Raw genomic sequence first — 13,945 nt, 5'->3', positions numbered from 1 at the left:
AGGTAACCCCCCCCCCCCCCCCCCCCCCGAGTCTGAAAACAACATTTCATTCCTGCAACTACAATCAAGTACATATATTAGAAATTTTTTACTGCTACACGCTTTTTACTCTCATAAACACCATGGCTTCAAACCTCAAATCTCCCTTTGTCTCATGGTAATTAACTGCTTTCAATCTAGTTATAATGAACATAACATAAATCAAACCACTAAACCTAATTACCTCAATCTTAGTTAAAACCTCAACCTCACTAAACGCCAAAACTAAAATAAAGTAAAAGCAAACCAGACTAAACTACTTCATCTGAGCCTGCTCAGGCCCGAGACCGCGCTTTTTAAAAACCAGGCAACCGAGTTCCATACATACATACATATAGACCGGAAAACATAAAACTATAACAATAATAATAACAATCAAAATGCTCGATTCAATTCATCAGGTTGTTTCTTGTCCATTTTCATTAGAAAGATCCGGGAAAACCTCTGACTGGATCAACGGAGAAATATTATTTACATGAAGCCAAGTGAGTTCCCATAAGCTATCTCCACCGAGGGCAGTTCTTTGAACCAACACGCCTTTGTTCTTCATAACAATTAAAATGTTCTTTAACAGCTCGGGGACAAGTTCAAGAAGCTTCTCGTTCTTCTTACCTTTGACTTTGACTTTGACTTTCATATACTTCTCCATCCTATTAAGAACACCCAGCCATAGTTTGCAAAAAGTAGTTACTTGTGAAAGCTCGGTAACGAGATGTAAAAACACTTTCGAAAGAAGCTTTATTGCCAAAATGAGGGTTCCTTCCATGTTTCTAAACTCTTTTTGAGAGTGGCCTTGTGAGAATTCTAGTAAGTCATCAAGAACCGTAAAGATGACCATATCAAAACACTGTAACCAAAGCCCGTTCTGGATGTTGACCTGGTCAACCCCGGTCAAACACATTTGTAACGATGAAAGCGCGTGGTTCCTAACATCTTCTCGTTGATCCAAACAAACGTTTCTTAAACCTTGCACAAGTCTCAACCACATTTCACCAATATCTTGACACGTTTTTGCAGCCTCGGTTTCTCCTGATGCTTCCCGGGCCTCATGGGCCCACTGAGCTAGGCAGGTTATGGACCCCGACATAAGGTCGAGTGCACGAACTGACCGGTCAGCTTGAACACGTGACTCGGCAAATTGTCGTGCTGCATCGACACACGCGGTGAAGTTGATCAGCATTAAGTTGGCCCCATCCGACATGATAAACACAAGTGCATCAAATCCAACTTCAGAAGCTTCTGGGTCGCGCGCAGTGTTGGAAATCAAAGACGTAATCGTCCTCCACCCGATTTGGGACCGAATGTGAGAAGCGTTTGCCTTCACTAACCGGCTCACTTCTTGTATTATCTGCTCACAATACGCATCTGCCACGCGCGCATCAAGTTTCAAAACAAGTTGAAGTGACCTCAAAAGATCATCTGCTAGATTCTCTTTATAAGGAAGAAGCCGTTGACATATTCTTAAAAGTCCAAAAACCGCTTTTTCAATAAGTGCACATGGCATTGCAGTCGTGTGAATAATATTCGCGATGTGTTCATAAACACCCTGCCAAAGAATTACGATTCTGTCCCGGTTGTTTAATGTGATTGCAATTAATAATTCTAAGCAGAAAACCGCAGTATCTTCATCTTCTGGTGAGCCATTACCCTTCTGGGCCCAGCCCAATACCCACACGAGGGCCCGCGCGAGGTGTATTAATGAGTCCGCTTGAAGAAACTTGCTCTCGGTAAAAATACTGTCGATATGACATTTTTGGATTGTTTGAAGCGTGCGTTGGTGAGCGGCCAGCTGTTGCTCGGTGGGTTTGAGGCGTGGTTCATCAGTTTCAAGAGACAGGAGTTGGCTGAACCGGCCCATTAGCCCGGATGATCTTCTTGGGGTGCTGACAGCTGGCATGTGGGTATTGGATAAGGAGTTTGTTAAAGGTTTACCATGACCGGGTTCGGATAAAAGCTCTGAGTCATCGACTGCATCACTAGCAACTCGTGCGGGAAGGAGGCCGAGCTTGTGAAGCTTTAAAGTGCAATCAAGAATGTTTCTCCACCCCGCACGGATGAAGTCACCGTAACTGTTTATAATTTGACAGTTACATCTTTAGCAAGTGATATTATCATTATTTGGTGTTGATATTTCCATCTATCTACTTATGGATGGGTCATATTTACTATTTAGGGGTGTAACCGAGGGCTCGTGAGCTATTCGAGATTGTGGCTCGCCAAAACCTTGAATCCAGCCAAAGCTTAAACGAGCCTCAGGTCGAGCCTAAAAATAAACTTGCTTAATAAACAAGCACAAGAGCCCGCGATTCATTTATCAAGCTCAAGCCGGCTCGCGAGCTTAAACAAGTCTTTTATTTATATAACTGATATTTAATGTATTAAATATATATTTATACAACAATTATTCTATATAAAATCATGATAAAAATAACTAAAAATATTTATATTATCTTATATAGAAAAACTATATAATTAACTACTAAATAATAAAAGAGCCGAACTTCAGCTTTAGAAATAGAGCTCGAGCTCCATAAGTTGAATGAGCCGTGCTGGAGCCTAGTCAAGCACGGGCTCAGCTTGATTACACCCCTAGTCGTGTGTTATTTCAAAACGAGAGTGGTTAACGGGTCCAATGCTTTGCAAGTCACCCTAGTCTGTTTTTAATGTAAGCAGCTGTCTAAATTGTTTTATTCAAAAAGTCAGATTATAATATAAAAAATATTGTCTCTTACTATTTATTAAAAACTAAAAAAGAGCATAAAAGTGTTTGCGAATCAATCGGGCCTTTTCAACCCGCATTGAAGAATGGCCAGCTTTGAACAACCTGTCCACGTTGCCCTATCTATTATCTCATAGGAACATAAAGAGAAAACATAAGGAAATCATGTTAACCTATTAGCGATGGTGAAAACCGTTACAGTCGCCATCCGGGCTTTTGGATCATCACCAAAAGCTAAAACCGGTTCCTCAGCAGACGAGGCGTTCAAAAGTGTAGTAAAATTGCATAGAGAAACAACCAAATCATCCAAAACATCTTCAAGATGATGGCACGCAGAAATCTTGGCAACCGCCAAGAACCCATCAATACAAGTTTGAAACACATCTTCTACCTCAGCATGGTCAAACACAACAGATATAGCAGCAATCGTGGGGCCAGACATTATAGCAAACATATCACGGTCAAGATGACTCTTAGAATCCGACACAATAAACGGAGCACTTTTCTTTGACATGTGCATCAAATCGATCCAACGGCTCGGATTCATTTCAGGGAAAGCTGCACTTTGGTCAGGAATCGTTCGTATCTCGTTTTTGCTTATTGAATCATAGAGCTCGGACAAGAATTCGCGAGGAAGATCGTTTCCACCGTTAATATGACGGTTATTTTTAATAAAATCCTCTTCTGTCATCTTTTTCTTAACTTGAACATTATGCTGATCTGTGTTGAGCAGAATAATGGAATAAGATAACAAAAGTGCAGCATCTTTGTTAGCAAGAATCTGAGGCGATTGCTCATAATATCTTTCAGAAAATGCCTCCAACACTCTTTGAATCTTTTGAGATTCTCCCGGTAGCCTAAACGTCTCTAGAAACAGTCTCAACGCGGTATCCAAATTCATATCTTGAAAATCAAAAGTTTGAGCAAATTCATGAAGAACTTGGACGCAAAACTCATCATGATTACCCAAAAAGTCGCCAACAAGATTCTTATCTAAACCACCAGTGTACCTGAAAAAACAAGCCACACTTTTGGGATCGAGTTTTCCTGGTAAAAGATGCGTCCCTTGAAGAAACTCCAGCCCTTTTTTTGGGTCTCTGTTAAAATGATCAGCTCCGATCATTAGCCTCTTTTTTATATATTTTCTCCGGCGTACAAACGGGACCCACTTATTGGGATCACTGTAATCATCACATTTCACCATCCAAAAAGGCGTATACTCGTCAAGGTTAACTGGAACTAACTCGGAACTAACAGGCGCGTTGGTTATTCTCTCGGCCATACCCTTAACTACAGCGATTAAACCGTCTAACGCGAGAATATGTGACGCGGATAATGGGCAGTTTACCGGGAATGCACTTCGAGACAACAAGCTAGCAAGTTCTTCAAATATATTGCTGCATGTGATATCACAATCTAGATTGGCGTACATCTCGACCATGAAAGAGTTGACTCTACAAAAGTCAATAAGCGCCTCCATAGCAACTTCTTGCTGTTGATAAGAAGCTCCATATTTGCTCTGTGCGAGCCTTAAAATCACACACGAAAAGAAAGCTTCAAGTTGTAGTTTGAGTTCGGTTCGCAAATGTTGATATAGGTTTAACACAATGCTGCATGTCATTGAAAGAATTAACGGGCTCGGTGATAATCCAAATTGCATCAGATTATGAAACAGATTGTCTTTAACTAGGGTTAATAATCCAGGGAGAAGGCGTATAGCGGGCCCACCTAACTCAATTGCTGAATTGATTAAACCTAAAGCAAAAGGAGGCACGTCTTCATCAAAATCTATAGCATTTGATCTTTGACTTGCCGCCATGTGGTCAACCGAGTTTAATAACTGACATAAAAATTGAAATATTTGTACCATACAAGGCACCCCGCATGGTTCAGTCATCACACTCAAATCATCTGAAACAGTATCAGGAAGATGTGAAAAGATACACCTCACGAGTTCATGCATCGTATGGCGGGCCATTCGCTGCAACAGCTCACCTTTTGTGCCTGCTTGATGAACGACACGGAAACACGTGTTGAATATGGTACAAACGTGTTGGTTGCTCAACATAACCGAAGCTTTACTTTTCATGCAAGCAAGTAAAACTTGTAGGATCTTCATTAAAACTACTTCTTCAGAAACCGGATCGGTTACCTCAAACCTGCAGCTTGTGACAGCATCGACTACTATCTGCATTGCATCCTCAACATTAATGGTTTTCAGATCAAACACATCAAGGGTTAAGATCTTATAAACGGATGACAATGCGACACCTGTTATTGGTGCACCAGTTTCATCAGATTGGATCACATCTAAAAATGGTTGTAGATAAATGGTTGGATTTACAGTATGCAATGGATGCTGCCATGAAAGTGTTTGTTTTCTTAATGCTTTGAGAGATTGAATGAGGGTGTGTTCTAGCTGATCATCACCCGACATGTAACGACCTCCCCATCTTACATTTCTTCTCATGACAGCTAACACAGCACCAATTTCTGAGTTAATCATGCATCCTAAAGCAGCTTTATTATCAGAAATGGTGTTCTCATTTTCTTCTGGTTCTTCTTCAATTGCATTGATTCCAGGTTGTATCTTTAAGCGCCCCATTTGAAGACTATCTGATATATGGACTATGACCTAAAAAGACGTTGGGTAACATTTAGTCAAACTAAAGAGTTGACTGAAAATATGTACAATACGCAATGAAATGATTAGCAAAATCTATGAAGTGGATTATTTCCAACTGGAATTGTAATAAAATAGAATACTACTCCCTCAACCACAAGAAATTGCAACATTTCCATTTTACAGTTACTAGCAGTGATGCTTTGCTATGGTATATAGGTCTGTTGATAATAATAGCGTATGATTTACAGTATATAATAAGATGAGCCTGACAACAAAGTGTAAACTCTCAAACTTTTGCTGAGAATATACTTTAAAGGTCACAATCCAACTTTGACTAATGGAAATACACATAACACAGCTGGCCCTTGTCTCCTTCAGAGCTCCACATTATACATAGTCTGCTAACCTGTTTATAATGGGGACAACATGAATACAGGAAACCGTTTAGCAGACTGTGCATAATGAGGACCCTGAAAGCGACTGGGGTCACCCGTATTATCAGTATTTCCTTAATAGTCATGAAAGTTGTATTCCTCAACTATAGTTTAAGAGTTCACACTTTGTTGTCGGGCTCATCTTATTATATATACTACACGAAAAACAATCGTTGCCACTGTCAACAACCGATATACCATAGTAAAGCACCACCAATGCACACATATATAACTACTAGAAACTGCATACAGCTTATCAGGCACATCTCATCAACAAACCTATATACAGACCACAGTAAAGCACCACCAATGAACACATATATCAATACTAGAAACTGTATACAACTCATGACATCGTAAAAGATCAACAAAAACCATGGTCTGTTTTTCCTGCATTTGTCTCATGCTAAGTGCACTTCATGGAAAAAGTCTTATCTGTTTGCGTATCTAAATTCACCCACGAGATTAATATTTAGTTCAACAGTTGATATTTTGGACACTTGACAGATAACCGAACACTTGGCCTATACCATTTATTGTAGTTTTCTCATAAAACAAACAAACAACTGAAACGTGTTTGGGTGATGCACACTCAAAATAAAAGAAAAGAAAAGAACAACCAGTGAGTATCGAGTTTACATAATACAGTTTCTACATCTTACCCTCCTCAGACCCTACCATAGCTTTGCTATTGGTGGGATATACTGAGTACGATGATGATGATGATGATGATGATGATGATGAAGTATTACTTTCAATCACTATTTGAGATACCGGTAATTTAATATCATGCAGAATTGATATAGCAAATTAACACTAACAATCCAGAATACGATTAACAAATGAAGCTATAGCAACTTACAAAACACTAACAATTGTAGCAAGCAAGTAGGAACTTATTATTAAGACATAAAACACTACAACTAAGAGTGACTGGAAAATCGGTGATATAGCTATCGGTGGGGACTGATATTTTACCTAAATTTCTGAGACCTATGACCAAATGGAGACCTAAATTTGTTATACTTAATAATCATCATGTATGTAGTGAAGTAAGTTAAATAACCTAACTAATTAATATGATAAACCATTGCATTGCATTGCATTGCATTGATATAAGAGCTTAATTCGAAGATAATCCTCTCGATCTGTTGGTTAATATCAAGAAGAGAAGCACAGATTCCAATAACCTACCTATTTATGTGTTGTGTAAAATTGATGGAACGAAGAGTGGTTATGAGAATCGTAAATAGAAAGTTGAATTATTATTAGGACCTTAACGGAGACGGAGATGGAGATGGAGATCCGGTAGTCGTCTTGGGTGGGTCACAAGACTCAGTGGGACTGTAAAAATTAAAAACATTAAAAACACTCATCCAATTAAAAACATTCAAGAAAATTAAAAACACTCATCCAATTCGTTACGGATTGGATAATCCGTCACGAATTACTTTATTTTGTCATATTCTGTCTGTATCCTATCCGCCACTGACCTCGTACATGTTAACCTCGGACTATCAAATCAGTCTAACCCCGTACCCAATCCGCCACGGATTTCGCGATCCGCCTCGGATTGTTTCAATAATTGAATTTTAAGGCTCCCGTCTCCCTTTCTCTATATATTATGCATGTCTCCACAAGGCATATTTGTTAAAATTAAAAACAAATATGTTACAAAATATTTGTTAAAGTATACAAAGAAAATGCGTTGTATGATATTTTGTTTGGTGACGGGAACGACGAGCAGTCGGGCTGCGCATATAACAATCAGCCGGAGCAGTCAGGCTTGCTAGATTTGAATAAACTTCCAAACTCGAACCATGAGTCGGGCTATGCATATATAGAGCAGTACGACAGACCAAATCCTAACCAGGTTATTTAGTATATTTATATAGTACAATAGCGCGCTAGTTATTTTTTGAATATTATACGTTGCCATTATATTTTATCAGGGATATATCATATACGGTAGTCACCCTTCCTGGCCGGAGGAAAATAGGACATCACAGAATACATACGATGCCAGACCCGAACAACAACCTTATGGTCAGTCTTCGCAGCAGTTACATGTAGACGGTTACGGAACCCAGAATTCGTACCAGTTACCTTTAGAAGAGCAACCATACATGTCACGACCAGTCACGAGTAACTTCGTTGATGGTATTCAAGAGGCTCACGACGAATGAGGCGATGATGATGATGATGATGATGATGACGACGATGATGATGATGATGTAGATGATGATGGTGATCGTTACATACGCCAGACGACATTTTCCTATGTAAATGTATGACCTATGTTTTCTTTAAAAACTTATTATTATTATTCTTTTTCAACACGTTACTATATATTACTTTATTTACGTTGCTTGATATCAGTATTTTAATTCTCTTGATGAGTTGGTGGATTGGGTTAAGAAGACAGGACGGGAGCATGGTTGTGTTATCGCTATCCAACGTTCAAGGAACAAAAGTGTTGAACTTGTATGCAATCGAAGAGGGGAACCAAAACTCAAGGCCAGGGTGAGGCATCCCGGGAGTATTAAAATGGGTTGCCCATTTAAACTTGTCGGGAGGTACAACGCGGCAGGTGATTGTTGGAAGCTAGAGGTTGTCAACGAGACGCACAACCACGATCCCGTTGTGTTTGAGGAGGGGCACCCGACTCTAAGGAAACTGACCGACGAGGAAGTTGATATGGTTGCGATGTTACATAGGCAGGGTCTGAGACCTACTCAAATTAAGGCAACCATAAAGGAACGTTTTCCCGGTAACAAATGTATTACTAAGGACATATACACCGTCGTGAAGCTCGTTGATGGCCAAGATAAAATTGGTGACACCCCCATGCAGGTACTTTTTGTAAGAATATTATTATTTTGTAAAACTATTTTTAATATATATTATTTTGTAAGACTATTTTTAATATATATTATTTTGTTTTACCATATTTAAAATATGTTATTCTGTAAAATTTTTTTAATTAATTATTTTTTATTATATTATTTTTATTATTATTCTGATATGTAATAAGAATATTTGTAATATTTAGTAGTTTTTTGTTAAACCCAATATAGGTATTTGAAAATTTTCTTCAAACCCATGGGCTCACCTTTCACACATGGGAGAATCCTTCCACCAACATGACGGAGAATGTTTTCTTCTGTCATGAGAAGTCGCACACCATATGGCGTGTGTTCCCAGATTTGTTGTTGATTGACACGACGTCCAACACCAACATGTACATTTGAGAAATTATTAATAAAAATGTTTGTATTATGAATAAAATAATAAAATATATATTAAAAATAATATTAAAAAAATCAACAAATCATTTTTATATACTTGAGAATGTAAACAAAAAATGTATTATTATTTATAAAATAATAAAATATATATAAAAATAATATAAAAAAATCAACAATTTTTTTATATACTTGAGAATGTAAACAAAAAATGTATTATTATAAATAAAATAATAAAGTATATATTAAAACTAATACAGAAAAAATTCAACAATTTTTTTATATACTTGAAAATGTAACAAAAAATGTATTATTATAAATAAAATAATAAAATATATATTAAAAATAATATAAAAAATCAACAATTTGTTTTATATACTTGAGAATGTAAACAAAAAAATGTATTTATATAAATAAAATAATAAAGTATATATTAAAAATAATATAAAAAATCAACAATTTTTTTATACACTTGAGAATGTAACAAAAAATGTATTATTATAAATAAAATAATAAAATTTATATTAAAAATAATATAAAATAATATAATATCTGCGATGTTGATTTGAAATATGGATCACATCCGCGGCGGATAGCCCTATTCGTCGCGTATTGATTTGCAGATCATATCCATGGCAGATAGGACGATCCGTCGTGGATGTGATCCATATTATCTTATGTTAAATACAGAAGGCCTTGCCTTCTTACCTTTCATCCCTCAAAAAAGCTCAATCTTCCACTCAAAACTCCACCAGATTATACCAGCAAAACCACCACCGGGAAATAATGACGATGGGATCCGAAAATAGCATCTACACAGTAATAGTAATTTCGTTCAAAAATAGTTGTGGTTGTGTAAATGCTATTATGGAGTCCGTTATTATGAAAAAAATAAAACCATATGTTGGTTGTGTAGATGCTACTTTGAATTTATGTGTTACCAATGCAGCTTTCGTGAGCTGGTTGAACACTTTAGTAGTCCGCCTTCATAAATCCCAACAGTGTCATTAATAGGCATTGTGGGGAGCTACACTGGTCAGCCACATTAATAAATAATAAAGTCCCGTATCAACCGACTTGGGGTTGAAAACGATTCATCAAATATTGCAGTGATGCACCCCTGTGGGGTTGATCTAACAATCTGCGGTTTTTGATGAATTCGGTGTCACCCCAAATTATCGCCTTGTTGCTGTTAACCGATCAGTGAATCCATAATATCAGCAAGGGCAGACACAGCTGTAGGAGGAGATATGCGGCCATAATTGTATCTGTATAGGGTACATTATTTAAAGTTACCCGGTAATGCCTGCTGGATTTGACATCTCGGTGGCTGAAGTGCTGTGACCAAAATTTGTTTGCTCACTTCCCGGTGGCTGGAGTGCTGTGACCAAAATTTGTTTGCTCACTTCCCGGTGAATGGAGTGTTGCGACAAAGATTTGCTGTGTGGATGCTATTTTTGGAGCGGTTATTCAGAAGAACTGCTAATTAGCCCGAATTATTACAAGATTATTAGGATGCTATTTTTGAAGTGATTATACAGAAGAACTGCTAATAAGCCCGGATTATTACAAGATGAGTAGGAAATAGTCGATATATAGATGTTTTTTAATGTAATAATTCAAATTTATAATTCATTATTGGTTTAATATAAAATTTGTGCTATTATTGTTAATCTACGATTTTGTATAAATATTATTACTCACAATATATAAAAATTATATAATATTATTATAAATAATACGAATTAATGGTTTTATTTTGTATAAATATTATTACTCACAATATATAAAAATTATAAAATAATATTATAAAGAATACGAATTAATGGTTTTATTTTGTATAAATATTACTCACAATATATAAAAATTATATAATATTATCATAAATAATACGAATTAATGGTTTGATTTTGTATAAATATTATTACTCACAATATATAAAAAATATATAATATTATTATAAACAATACGAATTAATGGTTTTATTTTGTATAAACATTACTCACAATATTTAAAAATTATATAATATTATTATAAATAATACGAATTAATGGTTTTATTTTGTATAAATATTACTCACAATACTTAAAAATTATATAATATTATTATAAATAATACGAATTAATAGTTTTATTTTGTATAAATATTACTCACAATATTTAAAAATTAAATAATATTATTATAAAATCAATCCGCCACTGATAAACCTATCCGTGGCGTATTTGATTTAAAAGGTAATCAGCCACGGAGAGGGCTATCGGTGGCGGATAGTCCCACAGATACTCCTCTCCGTCTCTGATTACTTACACTATAAACAAAAACAAACACATAGCCATCTATTCGAGATCCGACCCGTTTTTGTTTGACATAAGCTATTCGAGATCTGACCCGACAACATCAAGGTAAGTAAAATACTTATAGTATAATCTTGTTTGATATAGGTTTTGATTTAGATTAAGGGTTATTGTTTGAGGTTTGAAAACGAGTTTGAAATCGAATTTGAACGGGTTAGATTAAGGGTTTGAGGTTAGATTTGGGTTTGAGGTTAGCAAACTTGTTTCAAAACGGGTTGGGTTAAGGGTTTGAGGTTAGATTTAGGTTTGAGGTTAGTAAACTTGTAATAAACAGGTTTGATTTAGGGTTTGAAAACGGGTTTGATTATGAAACGGGTTAAATTTGGGTTTGAGGTTAACAAACGGGTTTGATAAACTTTTTTGGAAAACGGGTTTGAAAACGATTTGGAAAACGGGTTTGAAAACGAGTTAGAAAACGAGTATGTTAAGAAACTCGTTATCTGTATTATATAATTATAATAAAATAAAATTATATATTATATCTTAAATATAAATGGTGAATACCTATGATGAAGGGGATGGGCTTCTACATGGCTACTTGCCTTTGACGTTTGACCTAGAGTCTGATTACCATGTCCAGTTTACGCAGATTCGGCGTATGGTGCCGCAACCTAGCACGACCTTGTCTACGGACTTCATAAAAAGTGTCCGAGCGGAAGAAAGGTCGAAAAAAATTATTGGGACTGATACACCCTAGGTAAGATTGTTTACCGCCGACCAGCCAACGTATCGGGCGCTCACGCTAGAGTTTTACTCTATGTTCATTTTCAGGTATTTTTTTTCTTTTCAAATAACTTATAAAGTAGATTTAACAAACGTGTTAATATTGTTTCAGGCCCGGCCGGCTGGAGAGCCGCAAGTCTAGTTGTTGATTGATGGTGCGGATACTAATTAGGCGGTGGTTCGGTTCAGTGGTTCGGGGAGGACCGTTATCTGTCGATGGAGGAGTTTGCTTTGGCGCTCGGCTTGTACACACTGGAGGAGTTAATCCAGCCTATTTACAGGGAGAGCGTACACGAGACACCAGATGACGTGTTGAAGCATTAGTGGACGGCGATTAGCGATGATCCTTGGCTTACCGACGCCCCAGACTCCCGAGCCTCATCCATCATGGACCCGTTGCATAGGTATGTTTATGTATAATATAATATAATAGAAAATAATATTGTATTGTATTTTTGTACAGGTACCTACACAGACTTATCGCTTTGACCATACAAGGTGGTCACCTGGGGGAAGATCACTGCAACCTCCATGACCCTTTTTTTTTTGCGATGCTTGCTTACAGGGAGACACTGCAATCTAGCTCGCGCGTTCGGCGACTACTTCGCCATTTACTGGCACAGGCAGACCCGCGGGTCGTTGGTCGGTGGCACATACGTTACGTTGGTTGCGATGAATTTGGGCTACATTGACCGACTGCCTACCCTACCCATTCAACCGCTGATTCTCCCGTGAGAGCTGGACCGTGCACGAGCACAGGACATGCGCATCATCCGGAAGATTAACGGTCGATTGCACATGGTCACTGATCCACATGCTCCACCCTACGTCGAGGTCCCACTTGTCGAGCCTCCGCCAATCGAGGAGTCAGATGTGCATATTCAGGACGTCGCGGTTGACAATGCGGACGGTGAGGGCGAGGAAGGTGATCAGGTACACTCTATTTTACCTCTATTTTATCGTTTAAATTCTTTTTGTATCTTCGTTTTATTAACGTTAATTTATCGTGTTCATAACAGACACCGCATTAGGACTCGCAGCACGTTCCGCGTACATATCGCGTCGTGCGTTTGGATGCGGCCACTGACCGCCGGCTACGGAGACTAGAGCATGGAGTGTCACAGCTCCGAAGTCAGATGACCTGGGTGGTTGGGTTTATGTCTGCCCAGCAACATGGTGACCAGTACACAGCACCAGCGCCACATTTCGACCAAGAGGGGAGCACGTTAGGCGATGGCAACGCGGGTGGTGCTGCATTTTAGATTTGTTTTTGTATGTTGTTTCTTTTTTCCGACTCGTTATGTATTTATTATTATTATTATATAAATCTCGTTATGTTTATTTTGTTCGTTTTTAATTTTAAAATTGTTGTTTCGTTGTAACTTTAAAATCGATCAAAAAATGGTTACACCCGACTAACAAAAAAACAAAACAAACAGAACTCATTATGTATTTATTATTATTATATAAATCTCGTTCTGTTTATTTTGTTAGTTTTCAATTTTAAAATTATTGTTTCGTTGTAACTTTAAAACCGATTAAAAAATGGTTACACCCGACTAACAAAAAAACAAAACAAACAAAATGAAGAAATAAAAACAAAAAGAAAGACAAAAAAAGACAAAAAAAAACAATAAAAAAAAATAAAAAAGACAAAAAAAGACAAAAAAAAAACACATTTTTCCAAAACACGTCACCAATCCGCCACTGATTGCCCAATCCGTGGCAGATTGTGTGGGTGTTTTGGAAACACCATATGGTGCTTGTAGCAAACCCGAAAAAAAACATATGGAATGAAAAGGAAA

At 37.2% G+C, this 13,945-nt stretch overlaps 1 protein-coding gene across 2 annotated transcripts; it reads right to left on the bottom strand.

Annotated features, from left to right (window-relative positions):
- Nucleotides 1-203: 203 nt before the first annotated feature.
- On the bottom strand, nucleotides 204-7,129 carry LOC143538969 (ARF guanine-nucleotide exchange factor GNOM-like). 2 transcript variants are annotated; one of them, XM_077032404.1, is made up of 3 exons: nucleotides 7,100-7,129; nucleotides 2,932-5,393; nucleotides 204-2,108 (listed from the first exon to the last, which is right to left on the bottom strand). In XM_077032404.1, exons 2-3 carry the CDS (start codon nucleotides 5,361-5,363, stop codon nucleotides 437-439), a joined length of 4,104 nt encoding a protein of 1,367 aa, XP_076888519.1. In that variant the 5' UTR covers nucleotides 5,364-5,393; nucleotides 7,100-7,129; the 3' UTR covers nucleotides 204-436. The 2 variants fall into 2 exon arrangements, with proteins under 2 accessions (XP_076888519.1, XP_076888521.1); XM_077032406.1 differs by having other exon boundaries at nucleotides 7,094-7,117.
- Nucleotides 7,130-13,945: the final 6,816 nt, after the last annotated feature.

Source organism: Bidens hawaiensis, unplaced genomic scaffold (genome assembly GCF_021521415.1).
Source record: "Bidens hawaiensis isolate Kalapana, Puna unplaced genomic scaffold, B.hawaiensis_p1.1 tig00011787_1, whole genome shotgun sequence".
NCBI classification, from domain to species: domain Eukaryota; kingdom Viridiplantae; phylum Streptophyta; class Magnoliopsida; order Asterales; family Asteraceae; genus Bidens; species Bidens hawaiensis.
This window is presented reverse-complemented; position numbering and strand designations above follow the sequence as displayed.

Bases quoted from the DNA above. Each gene is read 5' to 3' on its own strand.
- LOC143538969 (XM_077032404.1), bottom strand. From the start codon at position 5,363: ATGGGGCGCTTAAAGATACAACCTGGAATCAATGCAATTGAAGAAGAA. The intron at 2,109-2,931 runs GTTAACATGATT...AATTATAAACAG, and splicing joins GTTTTCACCATCGCTAATAG to TTACGGTGACTTCATCCGTG.